General features: G+C 35.2%; 1 protein-coding gene across 1 annotated transcript in view; it reads left to right on the top strand.

The window, feature by feature from the left end:
- Positions 1–18524, top strand: part of NLRP14 (NLR family pyrin domain containing 14) — a 50165-nt gene extending 31641 nt beyond the window's left edge. The window contains exons 7-12 of the mRNA XM_023189811.1: positions 4775–4945; positions 5372–5542; positions 7002–7172; positions 9432–9602; positions 17287–17457; positions 18178–18524. Of these exons, the coding sequence (XP_023045579.1) occupies positions 4775–4945; positions 5372–5542; positions 7002–7172; positions 9432–9602; positions 17287–17457; positions 18178–18313 (991 nt within the window). The 3' untranslated portion in view covers positions 18314–18524. The remainder of the gene's footprint in view (positions 1–4774; positions 4946–5371; positions 5543–7001; positions 7173–9431; positions 9603–17286; positions 17458–18177) is intronic.
- Positions 18525–18950: the final 426 nt, after the last annotated feature.

The following is an 18950-nucleotide window of genomic DNA, read 5'->3' as shown; positions in this document are numbered from 1 at the left end:
TTGTGACTCATTAAATGTAAACAGAATTTGGAGAAATGAGAATACACACTTTAAAACCGAGGTTCTGCCACCTGGGCAGACTACTGAGCAAGCAGAGATTAAACTACCAGTCTTCTTCTCCATTCAAAGTGTTTCTTTTATTCATTAATAAACCATGATATATATGTATACACAGCTTCATAATCATACCAAATAAAGCTTAAGTGATATATCCTTTAAAGGTTGAGACCATAACTTTCTGAACAGAAATAATATGGATTATAAGGCAATATATTGATTTTTGCTGTCTTTATTTTAATATAAAGAACAAATTGTGTGGTAAGACTGAAATTTATTTTCCCACTTTGAAATTAAACCTCTCTAGAAACATTTAGATAAACTGTGAACTAATCTTTAAAATACTATATTACTTCAACATTTCAAAATCAGCAAGTTTGGAAATTATATTTAAGTTAATATTAGGAATAATATAACCACTGTTGATAACTAACAATATAGCCAAATAATGTGATACCTCAAAACTTGACCCAGATAGTATAAAATATTTATAATCTTGGCTGATTCCCAGATTTATAAGTTTCTGGTTTATAAAGATGCTGGTCATTTATTTAACTCATTTAACTCATATCTATATCTATATCTGTAGCCCTAGCTATATATATACTTTAAAATATTAGTGTAAGTAATATGTCTACATGAGAATTGTAGGATACTTAGGAAATGCTTTAATTTAGATTTCTCATTAAAGAAATATAGAACCTTTTGTGATCTCAAAAGCCATCATTTATATTTTCTTCTGAGAGGATTTTGCATTTTTTTACTTTCACTTTTGTATTTTTAATTTTTGTAGATACATAGTAGGTGTGTATACTTATGGATTACATGCAATATTTTGATACAAGCATGCAATGCATAATAATCACATCAAGGTAAATGGGGTATCTATCACCTCAAGCATTTATCCTTTGTATTAAATAATCCAAGTATACTCTTTTAGTTATTTTAAAATGTACAATTATTTTTTACTATAGTCACCCTGTTGTCCTAGCAAATACTCAGTCTTATTCATTATTTCTAACTATTTTTTGTACCAATTAACCACCCCCTCTTCCCCTCTTTCCCCCACTACCCTTCCTAGCCTCTGATAACCACCCTTCTACTCTCTGTCTCCATGAGTTCAATTATTTTCATTTTTCACTCCCACAAATAAGAACATGGAAAGTTTGTCTTTCTGTGCCTGGCTTATTTTGCTTAATATAATGATCTTCAGTTTTATCCATGTTGTTGAAAATGACAGTATCTCATTCTTTTTTATGGCTGAATAGTACTCCATTGTGTATATGTACCACATTTTCTTTATCCATTCACCTTTTGATGGACATTTAGCTTGCTTCCAAATCTTGGCTATTGTGAATAGTGCTGCAGTAAACATGGGAGTGCAGATATCTCTTCAATACACTGATTTTCTTTCTTTTGGGTATATACTCCACAGTGGAATTATTGGATCATACGGTAGCTCTAGTTTTTTTTTTTTTTTTTTTTTTTTTGAGGAACCTCCAAATTGTTCTCCTTAATAGCTGTGTTAATTTGCACTGATACTAACAGTGTAAGAGGGTTCCCTTTTCTCCACAACCTCACCAGTATTTGTTATTGACTGACTTTTGGATAGGTCATTTTTACTGGAGTGAGGTAATTTCTCATTGTAGTTTTGATTTACATTTCTCTGATGATTAATGATGGTGAGCACCTTCGCATATGCCATTTGTATGTCTTCTTTTGAGAAATGTCGATTCAGATCTTTTGTGCATTTTTAATTGGATAATTAGATTTTTTTCCTGTCGTGTTGTTTGAGCTCCTTATATAATATATTCTCATTATTAACCCCTTGTCAAATGGGTAGTTTGCACATATTTTCTTCCATTTTGTGGGTTGTCTGTTCACTTTGTTGGTTGTTTCTTTTGCTGTGCAGAAGCTTTTTAACTTGATATTATCCCATTTGTCCATTTTTGCTTTGGTTGCCTCTGCTTGTGGGTATTATTCAAGAAATCATTGACCAATCCAATGTCCTGGAGCATTTCCCCTATGTTTAATTTTAATAGTTAAATAGTTTGAAGTCTTAGATTGAAGTCTTTAATCTATTTTGGTTTGATTTTTGTATATGTCGATAGATAGTCTAGTTTCCTTCTTTTACATATGAATATCCAGTTTTCCCAGCACTATTTACTAGAGACTGTCCTTTCTGCCATGTATGTTCTTGGCACCTTTGTCAAAAATGACTCCACTGTAGATGTGTAGGTTTATCTCTGCATGTTGTATTTTTATTTCTCATTGTGGTAAAATCAAAATCTCAAATTACAGAGCCAATCAGTTTATCTAATGATTCACCTTGATTTAGAATAGGCCCATGAAGCCTATCCTGTTAGTGGAAATGCTCCTTCTCTTGGAAATATCATTCCTCTGTCACCTGCAGTACATTTATATTGATCCTTAGAAACAAACAGGTCCTGAAACCATATAGCTTCAGCAACAACTCTCCTGTTATCTCTTAATTTCTAATATATATCAGAAAAATAATCTCATACTCAAAAAACAAAAATAAATTATGAAGTTCTTGAGCAACCTGGAAATTACACAGCAAACATTTTCAGAAGGGAAAAATACATTTACACAGCGTCTCTGAGTTCCTGGGAGTTCATCTTCAGGAGTAGCAGTTCCTCTTTACTGAGGAGTGGCCCCTTTTTCAGGTAATGGCAGTTTTCTGATTCTTGTTTGCTAGCAAGACAGGAGAACTTACTCCAACAGGGCTCAACTCATAAAGAAAGCTCTAGTGTCTTGCATTATTTAAAATCCTACCCTGACCAACTCTCAAACCAAGAGCATATTCCAGGTAGATGGAACATGGGTTCTCTAAGTCGACAGCATCTGTACCATCTTATGGACCTATACCCAATAACAGCCGGTCAGTGCTACAGACAGCAAGCAATAAGGACAACAAAAACATTCATAACTTGCTTACTTTTAAGGAGCTTTGGGCTTTGGAAATTTTTAGCTAAGGTGTCATTCTGGTAGCACTATTAAGAGGAAGTTGTGCAGGCTCCTAAGAAGGACCTAAATATAAGTGATAAGCTAATTTGTCTCCCGTTTTGCTGGCTTATATTTAGGGGTCAGTTTGGAGCCATAATCCTCAGCTTTTGGCTTCCCTTTTGATTGAATCACTGGTGATTGATGTTACATATTAATACAGGTGAGAAAAAACCTCCAAACTCTAGAAAATTAGGAAAGAGTTATATTTGTTATTACTTTATACATGTGAGAGGAGAATGTTAATGATTTTTTTCTGATTTGAAAAAATCTTTTCAATATTTGTAAAATTTAGGAATTCAAAAATATCAATGTGAATATTATACCAGTGACACAAAGTAAGACAACTGATAAAAAGTACAGACTTAATAGTAGGTAAGGGTTGTTTTCACAAGGCATAGCAATAATTTCTAAAGTCCAGGTCTCTTACAACATTTAATTATTATAATAAAACAAAATTATCCTTATAAAAGATTTTCTGATTTGTAATACTCTCTGCTTTTCTTTGCAGCTGCAGGGGAAAGAGGGAACATTTTGTTTTAATGAGGCTAAGATTTCATACATAAAGAGTTAGGCAGTCCCATAGCTGAAATTCTATTAGCACTAATACAAAAAAAAAAAAAAATCTCAAGAAACTCATAACATGGGAAGGATAACAGAAAATGAACTACTAACTATTTAATATTTGTATCTACAGTTAGAAACTTTTAAAAATGTTTTCAGTACCATTTTTGCTTCATAAGTGGGATATATTTTCTTTCATTTTTCTTTCTGTACCTTTATGTCCAGAAACTTCCAAGTACTATTGCCTGTTTTTAACTTAAGACTATTAATAGTTATGGGTTGGTGCAAAAGTAATTATGGTTTTGGGCAAGCTGAGCTTTTTCAGCCTCAGGCTATGTTCTAGGTCATCTATTAAGATCTAATTCTGGGCTTAGGAGGAAGCTTCTCCTGTTCCTTCCTCTATATACCCTGATTTTGATGAAAAGAAACAGTTCTTGAGTGACTCAAGTTGGTAAGTCCTTGATTAAAAGGAATACCCAGAGAAATTCCAAATATCAGAAATGCTGCTGCTACTGCCTGGCTCATTACAATGGGTTAGTATTACTCCCAACCATGTACAAGGCACAAGTTGTCTCTAAATATGAGTCTCTCTACATGTGCTTTTTCTGTTTCTCTTAATCTTTAGAAATGGTTTTGTTTTATTTATGATTTACTTATTGTTTTTCACTTTTAAGGACTGGATTCCTCAGAAAACATGGGCTCATAGATAAATGAATTCACGGGAGACACAGCTTTGGCTCCCAACTTCCTGTCTATTTCTGTTCTGTTTCAGAAGTCAGAGTATAGAAGAATACAGTCATCCTTCAAGCCATATCTTCTAAGTTGTAGTTTGAGGAAATTCCTCCCAGACTAAAAACGATTATCTTTTAAAGATATTTTTGAATGCTCTCAAATATATTTTTATAGGGAATTAAGGGAGTGGGAATGTGATAAACAATCTCTTTCCCTTCCCTCCTTAACTGTCAGAGCCTTATGCTTTAGTAAAACAACTTTTTTTCCATGTAGAGAAGTTGGCTTTTCAGGCAAGATCCCAAAGATTAGGAAACTTCCTGCCTTCGGGGTCGGTAGGTGTTGGTTGTACTTCTTCTCTAAGGAATGGTCATTCTTGTTTTTCTGTGTTGTTTTCCAGGTTGGAATCCTGCAACCTAACTGTATTTTGTTGTCTAAGTATATCTAATGTTCTCATCAGAAGCCAGAGCCTGATATTTCTGAATCTGTCAACCAATAATCTGTTGGACGATGGAGTACAGCTTTTGTGTGAGGCCTTAAGACATCCCAAGTGTTATCTAGAGAGACTGTCGTGAGTGTTTCTGTTTTGTTTTCCGTAAAGTCATTTTGCTTGGTTCTGTGTAGCTTAATTATGATCTGATGGGGGAACTGCTTGGGTCTTGACGCTAACTGACTCATTTGTCAATCCTGAATAAACTCTACATGTATCCCCCTTCTCTTCCTCTACTTCCCTCTCTTTTACTTCACATTTAGACCTATCATTTTTTTCTGATTGAGCTCTTTACTTTCATTCTTTTCTAAGCTTCCCCTCTCCCCTTCCATGTTTTATATCCTGCAAACAGCTGCAATGGAATTCGTAATTTAAATAGGTTTGTTGAGGTAAATTTTATAGTCAAGATATGGGGGTTACAGGCACCACTGATTTCCCTGTGAAGCAGAAGAGAAGCATGAGCTGTGGGAATTGACAGATCCCTTCTCATCTCTGTTTCTTTTTCAGCTTAGAAAGCTGTGGTCTCACAGAGGCTGGCTGCGAGGATCTTTCTTTGGCTCTCATCAGCAATAAAAGACTGACACATTTGTGCTTGGCAGACAATGTCTTAGGAGATGGTGGAGTAAAGCTTATGAGTGATGCCCTGCAACATGCACAGTGTACTCTGCAAAGCCTTGTGTAAGTGTCTTCAAGTTTTATCCTCAATACATATTATACATTTTGAAATATGTTTAAAATAGTAAAATGTTATGAACACATTCTGTTCCTTGCTTTTTCCCTGTTATCCTTAATGAAGAAGAAGGTGAAAATGATATTAATAATTGACATTTATTGTGTCCTAACTCTACCCTGGATCATGTGTTAAACATGCTTATTCTGCAAAATAGTGTCTGATGCTGTCAAATTGGCTACCCTATTTTGAGGGGCCTCCTTCTACAGATGAGGAATGTGAGCCTTAGGAAGATAATGCACCTTACTTAATATCTCACAAGAAAATGATGAATTCAGAACTAAAGCCTACCACCTATCCTACTCTATAATCTGAGCTCAGAACAGAAATACAGCACTCTGTTGTATGTCTGAATCACATTGTGATTATTCTATTCATTTTTGTTAGATAATTTTCTAAACATTGAATTAATAAGCCAAGGTTTTAATTTGATTAAATATGGTTAAGTTGCCTTCCAGATAGATTGTTTATATTTCCAGCAGCAGTCTAGGGACCTGCACTTTAACACCCTCATTGGACATCTATAATCTTTTTGACCTGTATTAATTAAATAGTTGAAAAGTAACTTTTAAAGTAATTTAAATGTTGAGCATCTTTTCAAGTGTTTTTGATCCTTTATATTTAGGAATTTCCTCTTCATAGGCTGTTTTTTCCTGATGTTTTCTATTATATATGTTATATATTATAGTTATTAATATCACATATACATTATTATTTTATATATATTGCAAACAATTTTCTTAGCATGTTGCTTTATTTCTAACTTTATGGTCATTTTTAGAATAGATAAATTTAAAAATTTTTGTGATGTCAAATTCTGCCTCACGACTTCAAGAAGTTTTGTCGTAATTGGAAATACCTTTCTTTTTTAAAAAAATACACATATATCATCTCATACTCTTTATGGTTTACTTTTAACATTTACATGTTAAATTATTCCAAATTTATTTTGTTATAAGGCTTAAACTTATTTTTCCCCATATATCAGATCTATTGTACCAAAGCAATAATGGCATAATATGGATTTTCCTTACTGTTTGAAAATGCCGCTTCTATTACGTACAAAGAGTACTTACTTTATTGTGACTACTCTTATTCTACTCCATCTACCTGTTCTTCTAGTCCATGGAGCTACTTCTGCAGTAGAGTACTATGTATATGTGTAATGTAATGAGGTTAGCATTTGATTTATTGTAAGAAAAATGCTGAAGAATATGAGTCTAGTTTGTAGTCCAATTTGATGTAAATCTGTTTCCCAAGTGAGACAGGCTGGCAGTGAGGGTGTTTCATCTGAAATGGAATGTTGACAAATAGATAAGGGATCAAATCATGAAATCTTTTCAAAGAGAGAAATCTCTGGACAGTACAGCAGTAATTCCATCTTTCTTCACATTGTCCTTCCTGTAGGCTGAGGCACTGCCATTTCACTTCACTTAGCAGTGAGTATCTGTCAACTTCTCTTCTACGCAACAAGAGCCTGACACATCTGGATCTAGGATCAAACTGGCTACAAGACAATGGAGTGAAGCTTCTGTGTGATGTCTTTCGGCATCCAAGCTGTAATCTTCAGGACTTGGAGTAGGTTTTCTGTTGCTTTCCTTTTGTGTAGTTTCAACAACAGTGTCTGGGGAGATACTGAAAGAAAGGCTGAGAACTGAGTATCTATCAGAGAAAAGAATATACAGCTGATTTTCCCTCTCTCTTCTGCCTGGGACAAGCTGGGGAAGTCTGCTCATCAGATTTTTAAAAATAATTACCATAGTAAGTCTAATAAACTTTCCTCAGGTAATAAGGACCAGAGGCATCAGGCTGAACAGTGGCCATTTTATTCTTTCCTTGGTTGTGCCCCAGTGAATCTACTGTGTGTCTTCTACTTTTAATCCAGAAGCTGAAATTGTTCTCTACTAGTTTTTCTCTTAGATTTGTATTTAAACTCAGGTTTATAATTAGATCAACTTCCAAAGAAATTGGGAAGGAGATTTTTACAACATCCTACAATCCATTGCTGAACAGTAGCCATTTTATTCTTTCCTTGGTTGTGCCCTAGTGAATCTACTGTGTGTCTTCTACTTTTATCCATGAAGCTGAAATTGTGATCTACTAGTTTTTCTTTTAGATTTATATTTAAACTCAGGTTATAATTAAGTAAACTTTCAAATAAATGGAAAGGGGATTTTTAACAATGTCCTACACATTTTTAAACTCCAACCATTTTCATTAATATTATGTTTTCTCAGTCTGTGAGCAAGTATACATACATATGCATTGCATGTGTATACATAATTTTGATTGCTGTATGGATATGATTTGGGCTTTCCTTTTCACTTGATAGTATTTCAGAAATACATTTATCAAGGTGTGCATGCTGAGAATAAAGAAGAAATACATTTAAATACTTATTTCAAATTATCTTCTTGATTATTTTAATGACTGTATGGTATTTTGTATTTCATTGCATAAATACTTTGGCCGGCGTGAATCAAGACAGAGGCATCACTTAGCAATCTCAGCTCCCTTTCCTACCAGGGCCTCCCAAGTGACCAGTAACTTTTGTGAGCCATTAAGGGTCTAACCCCAGCATAGTTTTTCAGATCTGTAAAGTCAAGCTCTTTGGTAGACCCAGAAGTATTTGTTGTGACCAGACTGACTCATGATAACTAAACTTCCAAATGAGTTTAATAGTTTAATGTGACAACTATAAACACGAAGGTAATTACACTGTAGGGTCCAATCAATACCTTTACTTACTTTAGGAAAGTGTAGATGATATGGGTTATTTTGTGATTCTCTGGAATTTTGTTCATCATTATTCAACTGGAAGACAAAGATTTACTTGATGGATGTTTTTAAATCCAATGTTTTCATTTAACTACAGAGATACAATTTCTAAGTGACCTATATACTCAAGGTATTTGCTAGCCAACTTTCTCTCCTTAGCAATGCTGTAAACAAAGCTGTACTTTCTTAGTTGCCTTCCAAAGCCTCTGTGCAGACCATGTCAATTCTCTTAACCAATATTTTCAAACAGTATGAACTAGATGCTAAGGAAACTAAAAGTCACCAAGGTGATGCTTTTGTCCCCAAATAACATAAAATGCTGATTACAGGGAAATAAATATAAAGCAAACTACAATATATTCCATACATTGTTATAAGGATATGACAACAGTCTCAGGGATTAAGGTTGGGACTTCTCAGTGGAGACAGAGTTACTTTAGGATAGAAAAATGACGAAGATTCTGTTATGTGGGGATATGCTAAACAGAAGGAAAGGAGAGAGAATAGAAGAGAAACAACAACAAATATGGTTTAGTTGGAGAAAAATTCATGTGCGTGGTTAGAAAATAATGTGGGGACAAAGTATGGAAAGAGAAAGCTTGAGGTCAGATTGTGAGTGCTCTTGAATATCACGCAAAGGACCTGGAATAAATATCTTTTTATATGTAGCTTTCTTCTCTGAAGATAATACTTTGAGATGGATTCCAGGAAACTTTTTTCACTTAAAGATATATTAAAAACTGAAAGCACAGAGATCTATTGATTCCTTGGGAAAGCTTATATTCATTTTCTTAAGTATTGGTAAAAATAAATGTTTATACCCTTGATTTTTAAAGCTCTGTAGATAACAACCTGTTTGTGGAAGACAACAGTTTTACCTGCTGGTTTCTTCTGCTCATTAAGAAATCCCATCTGTTTTTACTGATAAATTAGACCCTCCCATGTATGTCCTGGATTGTAGATAGAAAAGAGGTTCAAATACCTGGGTGTATCTCCTAGGAGGAAACTTATTAAGCCTCACAATGGAAGGATTCACTTTTCCTATTGTAATTCTTACAGATTGATGGGCTGTGTTCTCACTAATGCATGTTGTCTGGATCTGGCTTCTGTTATTGTATACAACCCAAACCTGAGGAGCCTGGACCTTGGGAACAACAATTTGCAGGATGATGGAGTGAAAATTCTATGTGACGCTTTGAGATATTCAAACTGTAGCATTCAGAGACTTGGGTGAGTTCATAGTTTTCCGTTAAGAAAATGATGCCTATTTGGTAGCTAGTATAGCTAGAAGATAATTAGTGTAAGCAGAGAGGATACAAACTAAATGGGGCTAGAAGGTAAGTTACTCTCAGAAAAAAGATTCTAAATTTCAAATAAATGGATCAATGTACTGCATGTTCTTTACTATAGAAGCCATATTTCACATTTCTTTGTGTCCCCTTTAGTACCTTGGACAGATGCTTAGTACTCAAGTGGTACCTGGTTTGGGTCTTCCATGTTCTATCATTCTTCAGATAGTCCACTTGTCTTTGAATTAATTTTTTATTAAATTGAAGACTTTGACTAATTATCTTCTATCTGTAAAATACTATGTTCTTAAGGAGCTTGTAATCTAATAAAATCACATTCTGTGTTGTGGACATTTCTTATGTTCAATTCCGTATTTAGATTTTTGTTTAATTTTGAACTGATACTGGCTAGTACATTTTCACTTATACAACATGAATTATTGATCTCAGGGTCAAGAATTGTGCTCTGTGTGTGAGAAGCTCAGACATAATGACATGTATCATCCTTTAGAAATTTAACAGTCTTCCAGAGAAATCTCCCCTGACTCTTCCAAGAAAATGAAGCTTTTATATTTCCATTGACTATATATTTTTATAATAGCAATGACAATGATGTAACTGTTAGGTCTGAGATTTAATTTTATCCTACTTACAACCTAATAAATTCATCTGTTATTGTTTCATGGATGCTAGCCAAAAAACAGAACCAAACTCACAAGACTCTTATCAGAGACAAAGGACTTTATTGCTTGTAGCAGAGCAAAGCATGAGTATTAGCATGTCTGTGTCAGTTCCTTTTGTCCCCTAAGTCTCACAGGGCTGATGAAGAGGGTCCAGATGGAAGAGGGTCCAGATAGAGATCGAGAGACCTGGGATTTTACAGGAGGCAGTAATAAGCCTGCTCTTTGTCCCTCAAGGTTGCTCATTACAAATGCAACCCTGGAAAATGGCCCAGGTGAAGAGTTGTCAGGGCCTTCCATTTTTGTTAGCAAACATAGAGGGGAGAGAAAGACCTATGGAAGAATATCTCCCCAAAATGCCTACCCCTTGTTTCTACACAGTAAAATCTTGGCTTCTGGTGAATTTTCACATAAATATGCTACTCCACTGGCCACTCTGATTAACAGAGATTGGGACCAAATCTGTTCAATTAATCTCATCTACCATTTAATTAAGGCCGCTAATAACAAAACTCCAAGCATGGGATGAGGCCAATGTTTAGTATTGATTTCAAACATTCCCACAGGGGTCTGACTCAGTCAACTGAGTAAGTTCCAGGAAAGACTACTAGGTCTTTTATGCATTAGAACCCATACAAGGGAGTCTAAAATGACCTGCCATTCTTTGATGTCACTGGCAATAAATAAATAAAGATGGGCCAAAGGCAGTCCTCCTCCCCAGTAAAGAGACAGTTAGCAGTTCACTCTTCCCCACAAGCAAACATGTAACTGAAAGGAGTAGAGGTCACTCTAATTTTGGATTTACTGTTATATTTTATTTGGTTAGCCATTGCACTAGTTTGATTAAGCTAGGTGAGCAGTCTCACTGGTAGTTGTAGCTGCCTCATTCTCATACATGGTATATTCCAAGGCTGTTCTGGCATCAAGAGAAGCTTGCAGATTTGTATCAAATTGAAACAAGGTTGTGCTAGTGATTGTATTTGTATACATATGATAAGGCTCCATATTAGGAGGCTGCTATTGATGGCATCAGGCAGAGCAAAGCAATTCAGGACCTGCTATGTCTACATTAGATTTTCTGTTTCCATAGTGTATAGACAGGCATAGCAAACCAGGCTGTGGGCCAGTCTGTCAGCTGCAGTTGCTGCGTAGACTCCATGGACCACATAATTATTTTGCCAGGCCGAAGTTTTGGATCTAGGAGAAAAAATAGAGCATGAATTGTTCTCCTCACTCACCACACCTCCAGGTTCTAAGGTGTTCCATTCCAAATATTGTTGCTGTTCTTCCCCTACACCAGTGAAATCAGTTTGTCCCATCCTAGTGGCTAGAACTGCATCTATTCTCCAATTATCCTTTACTTGCATGGAGACCTTCGGTCTGGAGGAATCATACAAATGGGAGAGAGAGAAAAACATCTTTACAATATTTACAGAAACCCATTATATCTTATACATTATATTCCAATTCTATATTATCTCTGAAATATCAAGGGCAAATTATGAAGCTTTGCAGCCTCTAATCTACCTTTTAAAAATATAGGTAGATGTAACATTCTATTTTATAATTTTCCTATATACTCATTTTTTTTTTCCCAGCAAAAAGTATTGAAATTTTTCTCCCCTCTGCTTGGTAGGGACATCTTTATTATAAACCACATTTTCATTGGTGCATGGATCTGTTCCTGGGTTCTGTTTTCTCTTCCACTGACCTGTTTGTAATTCCCAGTTCTAACAATGCTGTCTTAATTAATATAGCTCCATAATAAGCCCTGATACCCACTACAGCAGGTCTTCCCATCTTCTTAAAGAGAATTTTGGCTTTCCTTCCCCTTTACATTGGCAAATAAATTGGAAATATCAACTTATCAAGTTACATACATATGTACTGCCCCCCAACCTACCTATATGTTGGTGTCTTGAATCGAATTGCATTTATTCTATCAGTGAGTCTCCTGATACACCAAAAAGACATATCTCATTTATTTAGGTCTGTCAATAAAGCTTAGTAATTTTTTCTTGAGTGGTCTTGTATTCTGTTACTGATTAACTTTATTCCAAAGTGCTTGCTATATTTCATGCTGTTGTAAATGATTGTTTTAGTTATTTTTTTCATTGTGTTTATACATAGAAACATAGGATTTTTTTTAAAGTTGGTTTCTTATCCAAAGCCTGCCACATTCTTTTGCTTATTCTAGTTGCTAATTTGTAGATACTTTTGTATTTTTTAGGTATACAATCACATAATTTAGGAATAATACAATGTAGTTATTTTTTCCTTTTCTGTTCTTATATTCTTTTTTTCCTTTTTTACATGCCTTAGTAATTGTTAATATATGTGATATAATGTCAACATGTCTGGGGATAATGAACTTTCATATGTTGTTCCCAATGTTTAAAGCACAATTTCAGTGGTTCACCAATTTATCAATTTAAGGAAATTGCCTTCTACACCTAGTTTGCTAGGAGTATTCTTTTTCTTTTTTAAAATTATACTTTAAGTTCTGGGATACATGTGCAGAATTTGTGCAGGTTTGTTACATAGGTATACACGTGCCATGGTGGTTTGCTGCACCCATCAACCCATCATCTATATAGGTATTTCTCCTAAAGCTATCCCTCCCCTAGCCTCTCATCCCCCAACAGGCCCTGTTGTGTGATGTTCCCCTCCATGTATCCATGTGGTCTCATTGTTGAACTCCCACTTACAAGTGAGAAGATGGGATGTTGGATTTTCTGTTCCTGTGTTAGTTTGCTGAGAATGATGGTTTCCAGCTTCATCCATGTCCCTGCAAAGGACATTAACTCATCCTTTTCTATGGCTGCATAGTATTCCATGGTGTATATGTGCCACATTTCCTTTATCCAGTCTATCATTGGTGGAAATTTGAGTTGGTTCCAAGTTTTGGATATTGTGAATAGTGCTGCAATAAACGTATGTGTGCATGTGTCTTTACAGTAGAATGATTTCTAATCCTTTGGGTGTATACCCCGTAATGGGATTGCTGGATCAAATGTTATTTCTGGTTCTAGATGCTTGAGGAATCACTACACTGTCTTCCACAGTGGTTGAACAAATTTACACTCTGACCAACAGTGTAAAAGTGTTCCTGTTTCTCCACATCCTCTCCAACGTCTGTTGTTTCCTGACTTTTTAATGATCACCATTCTAACTGGCATGAGATGGTATCTCACTGTGGTTTTGATTTGCATTTCTCTAATGGCCAGTGACAATGAGCTTTTTTTCATATGTTTGTTGGTCACATAAATGTCTCCTTTTAAGAAATATCTGTTCACTGTTCATATCCTTTGCCCACTTTTTTATGGGATTTTTTTTCTTGTCAATTTGTTTAAATTCCTTGTAGATTCTGAATATTAGCCCTTTGTCAGATGGATAGATTGCAAAAACTTTCTCCCATTATGCAGGTTGCCTGTTCACTCTGATGACAGTTTCTTTTGCTGTACAGAAGCTCTTTAGTTTAATTAGATCCCATTTGTCAATTTTGGCTTTTGTTGCCATTGCTTTTTGTGTTTTAGTCCTGAAGTCTTTGTCCATGCCTATGTCGTGAATGGATTGCCTAGATTTTCTTGTAGGGTTTTGACGTTTTTAGGTTTTACATTTAAGTCTTTAATCCATCTTGAGTTAATTTTTGTATAATCTACAAGGAAGGGGTCCAGAGCCAGTTTTCCCAACACCATTTATTTAATAGGGAATCCTTTCCCCATTGCTTATTTTTGTCAGATTTGTCAAAGATCAGATGGTTGTACATGTGTGGTGATATTTCTGAGGCCTCTGTTCTGTTCCATTGGTCTATATATCTGTTTTGGTACCAGTACCTTGCTGTTTTGGTTACTGTAGCCTTGTAGTATAGTTTGAAGTCAGGTAGCATGATGGCTCCAGCTTTGTTCTTTTTGCTTAAGATCATCTTGACTATACGGGCTCTTTTTTGGTTCCACATGAAATTTAAAGTAGTTTTTTCTAATTCTGTGAAGAAAGTCGATGGTAACTTGATGGGGATAGCACTGAATCCATAAATTACTTTGAGCAGTATGGCCATTTTCATGATATTCTTTCTTCCTATCCATAAGCATGGAATGTTTTTCCATTTGTTTGTGTCATCTGTCATTTCCTTGAGCAGTGGTTTGTAGTTCTCCTTGAAGAGGTCCTTCACATCCCTTGTAAGCTGTATTCCTAGGTATTTTATTCTCTTTGTAGCAATTGTGAATGGGAGTTCACTCATGATTTGGCTCTCTGTTATTGGTGTATATGAATGCTTGTGATTTTTGCACATTGATTTTGTATTCTGAGACTTTGCTGAAGTTGCTTAGCCCAGAAAAATTTTGTCAAATGTGATGAATCACATTGATGTATGCATTATATGAACTTTGCATTTTTGGAATCAAACCAACTTGGACATATGTCCTGTGTACATTGTGTAATTTACTTTATTAATGTTAATATTACTGACAGCACTTAACCATTTTGTTCATAATGGACATAGGTTATAATTTCTTTTGCAGTCTTCATCAAGTTTTTGCATCAAAATTACTGTATTTTCATGAGTTCAGGAGTGTTCCTTATTTTTTAGTTTCCTGAGAGGATTTTTGTAAGATTGGAATTACTTCTTCCTTGAATTTTGTAAAAATTTCTGGTAAAGCTGTCTAACCTGGAGTTTCTTTGTGTGTAGGATTTTTGACTTCTGATTCAATTTTTTAAATAATTAGGTTTTCTCTTTCTCATAGAGTACTTTTGTTACGTATATATTGTTGATTTTATCTATTTCATCTAAATTTTAAAACTTATTGGCAAGCATCTAATATTTTATTATTTGCTTAACTTCTTAATCATCTATAGTGATATGTTTGTTCTCATTTCTGATATTGAATTTGACCCTTTCTTTATTTTTGTATTCAAAGAACACAACATTGATCCACTCTGTTGTACATCTACATTCTGTTTCATTAATTTCTGTTTTTATCTTATTTTTTCTTGTACTTTTGTTGGGTTTATTTTACCATTTGCTAAATTCTTGAGTTGGATGCTTAGACATACATAATCCCTTTCTTCTTCTCCAACAAAGATATTTAAGGTTACAACTTCCCTTCAAATGACTGCATTAACTTAATCATAAAATTTTGATATTTTATACAGTATTTTTGTTATTTTTGAGTCCACAATATTTGTAAACTTCCCTAGAACTTTTTTCTTCAACTAACAGGTTATTTTTAAACATACTCCTTAATTTTCAAACATGAGGCTTTTCTTTTTATATTCGGTCTGTAGAATTGTTGTCTGAGAACATACTATGCATGAGTACAGTTCTTTGAAGTTTGTTGTCATTTGCTACACGACTTTTTAAACATACTTAAGAACATGAAAAATTGTTATTTCTAATTTAATTTTTAGTTTTTCTAAGTACAGGGGGTTTTTCTGTCATGTCTGGCTATATTTTTTTCTTTTTTTGGCCGGGGGTGGGGGGCGGGGGCGGAGTGATGAGGTCTTATTCTGTTACCCAAGCTGATCTTGAATTTATGGCCTCAAGCTACTCTGTTTCCTTGGCCTCCCAAAGTGCTGGGATTACAGGTGCCAGCTACTGTGCCCGGGCAGTTGCAGTATTCTGTATCAGTTGATTAAGATTATTAATTCTGTTTAAACTATCTAAATTTTAATGACCTTTTTCCCAGATAGCTCAGTTACTGTGAAAAATGTTAAAATTTTCATTAAAATTCTAGATTTGAGTCTTTCACTTTGCAGTTCTGTTCATTTCTGTCTTCTATATTTTGAGACTGTAATTTGTGACTGAAAATATAAAATGATTATATTTCCTGATGAATTCATGATAACACTTTATGTTTTATGATGCTTTTTCCACTAAGGAAGATTTTGTGTGATATTTCCATATCCTGTCTCATAATTATTGGGACCATCTCTTCATCACATAAATGTTATCACTTAACAAAAAAAAGTTTTGTATGCTCAGCATCTACATAGGCACTCAGTTGTTCAATGGCCAGGTAAGCATAAGGTAAAAATTAGATTCAAATTGTTTAGGAGAATGTTAGGTGCAGAAGGCTGAGTTTGACATGCTTCCTCAGTTCATGTATATACTATTATCAGCTTGTGCAGAGGCCCTTGACTGATGGATGGGTGGGTTGGTTAATTTATCTCAATTAGCCATTTCCTTTCACACCTATAGGCAGCTGACCTAATGTATTCAAAATATGCCATAGAATTGCATTTTTATTTGCATCAATGGCATGATGCTAGAGACCTTATTATATTTCTTGCTTATTTTATTTTATTTTATTTTTTTGATACTGAGTCTCACTCTGTAGCTCAGGCTGGAGTGCAGTGGTGCGATCTCAGCTCACTGCAACCTCCACCTCCTGGGTTCAAGCGACTCTCTTCCCTCAGCTTCCCAAGCAGCTGGGATTACAAGTTCATACCACCACACCCAGCTACTTTTTGTATCTTTAGTAGAGACGAGGTTTCACCACGTTGGCCTTGTCGAACTCCTGACCCCAGGTGATCTGCCTGCCTCAGCCTCCCAAAGTGCTGGGATTACAAGCATGAGCCATCATGCCTGGCCTATTCCTTGCTTTTAAAACACTCACTACCAAAATTCCTACATCTAGTTATAATGATGTATTTTTAGTGATGTTCAAGGATTCAACTGCTTCATAGTATTTTGTAACGTTGAGTGCATGTTTTATTTATTCCTTAATAATTATGAATTTGTAATTCATGATTTTGGAAGGGATAAGTTCATCCTGGAAATATCTGGTAATAATGAATATTATAGGTATTTATAGTCCTTGAATTTATGCTGTGCTCATTTTTTAAAGTTTCTGGAATTATCCTCCATTCTGAGTTCACAGATCTCTTGTGGGCTTTGTTGTGTCATCGAATAAATTCATTTTTGTCTTTTGTCTCTCTTCTCTACAGGTTGGAATACTGTGGTTTGACATCTCTCTGCTGTCAAGATCTCTCCTCTGCTCTTATCTGCAACCAAAGACTGATAAAAATGAATCTGACACAGAATACCTTAGGGTATGAAGGAATTATGAAGTTATATAAAGTCTTGAAGTCTCCTAAGTGTAAACTACAAGTTCTAGGGTAAGTCTCCATTGGTTTCTCAGGGGGAGCATTTCCTGTAATGAGGGATTTGGGGAGCCACTCATTTACTACAGGTCTCAGAATCAACCTAATTATGTATCCTTGGGTATTTTCTAGACACTTATTTGTTTTTCTCTCATAGAACACTGAATTTTGAGAGACACAATATAGCACAGTAGTTGAATATTGAGCACCCTGGAACCAGCCTAGATGAGTTTGAATTCTGTCCCTACCACTTACTAAATGTTTAATTAAGGCTAGTTCCCCATTGTTCTTTGTTTTGATTTGCTTATCAGTAAAATGGGTGAAATGATAAAATCAACCTGTAAGGTTATTATGAGCATCTGAGTCAATATAGACCAAGTACTTAGAATGGTGCCTAGCATAACAATAAACAATAAATGTGTTAGTTGTTTTCATTATTATCAGTAGTAGTATTAATTTTGCTTGGATAGGAAAAGGCTCTTGGAGGATCCTTTTTAATTTTAATTGGTTTCTCTTTCTCTTCTGTTAATTTCTCCTATCTTCCTTCAACTGCTGTAACTCCCTCACTATATCTCTTTCAGTTCCCTTCCCCACTCCTCACCCATGTTATAATGTTTTCTCTCTATTTTAACAGAACAGTTTTTTTTTTTCTCCTGAAATAAATCCTTTACAGAGAAAGTGGAGGGCTGTAGGGAAATTGAATGCAGGAAAAGAGACGTTCCCTTGTTTTCTCAGGTTGTGCAAAGAGGCATTTGATGAGGAAGCCCAGAAGCTGCTGGAAGCTGTGGGAGTTAGCAATCCACACTTAATCATTAAGCCAGATTGTAACTATCATAATGAAGAAGATGGGTCTTGGTGGCGGTGTTTCTGATTTGAAGAAACTGACATTCCTTTAAAAATATAAATATAAATACATACATACATAGATACATACCCAGACTTGGGTGCTTAACTTCAGATACTCTATGCCCAGAAATTGTGTACTTGGCAGCTGTCAGATACCCATTTCTCTGTAAAATGTCTGTTCTACTTCACACAGTGGTTGAGAGGCTAAAATAAAATAAAAAGCATAAAACTCTCTGAAAAGCATAATATGTTTTTACTTGGATACAGAGGTTAAGAATGCAGATAAGGGAAGCCTGGATATGAGGCTGGAGGACGCGGACAGGGAAGATCAGTTAAAATGCCTCGTTTTTTCCTTACTTTCACTGACATGGCTTAGTTCACAGCCCCACTGTCTCTGGCACCTTTTATTAAAATGTGTCTCCATGTGTGTTCTTGGGATCACCAGTGTCAAGATCACTTGGGTATCTGTCTTAAAATGGAGATTCCTGAACCCCACACTAGACTTACCAAATCAGAATGTCTGGGTAAGGGTCCTTGGAAACCAGCATTTTGATAATTTCCCAGGCAAATTATGAAGTATACTAATAGTTGAGAATGACTAATTTCAGTAGAAATGGGAGTCTACTTCTACAATGAACACTTTCTATAGCTTATTGTAAAGA

Source organism: Piliocolobus tephrosceles, chromosome 13, assembly GCF_002776525.5.
Source record: "Piliocolobus tephrosceles isolate RC106 chromosome 13, ASM277652v3, whole genome shotgun sequence".
NCBI classification, from domain to species: domain Eukaryota; kingdom Metazoa; phylum Chordata; class Mammalia; order Primates; family Cercopithecidae; genus Piliocolobus; species Piliocolobus tephrosceles.
This window is presented reverse-complemented; position numbering and strand designations above follow the sequence as displayed.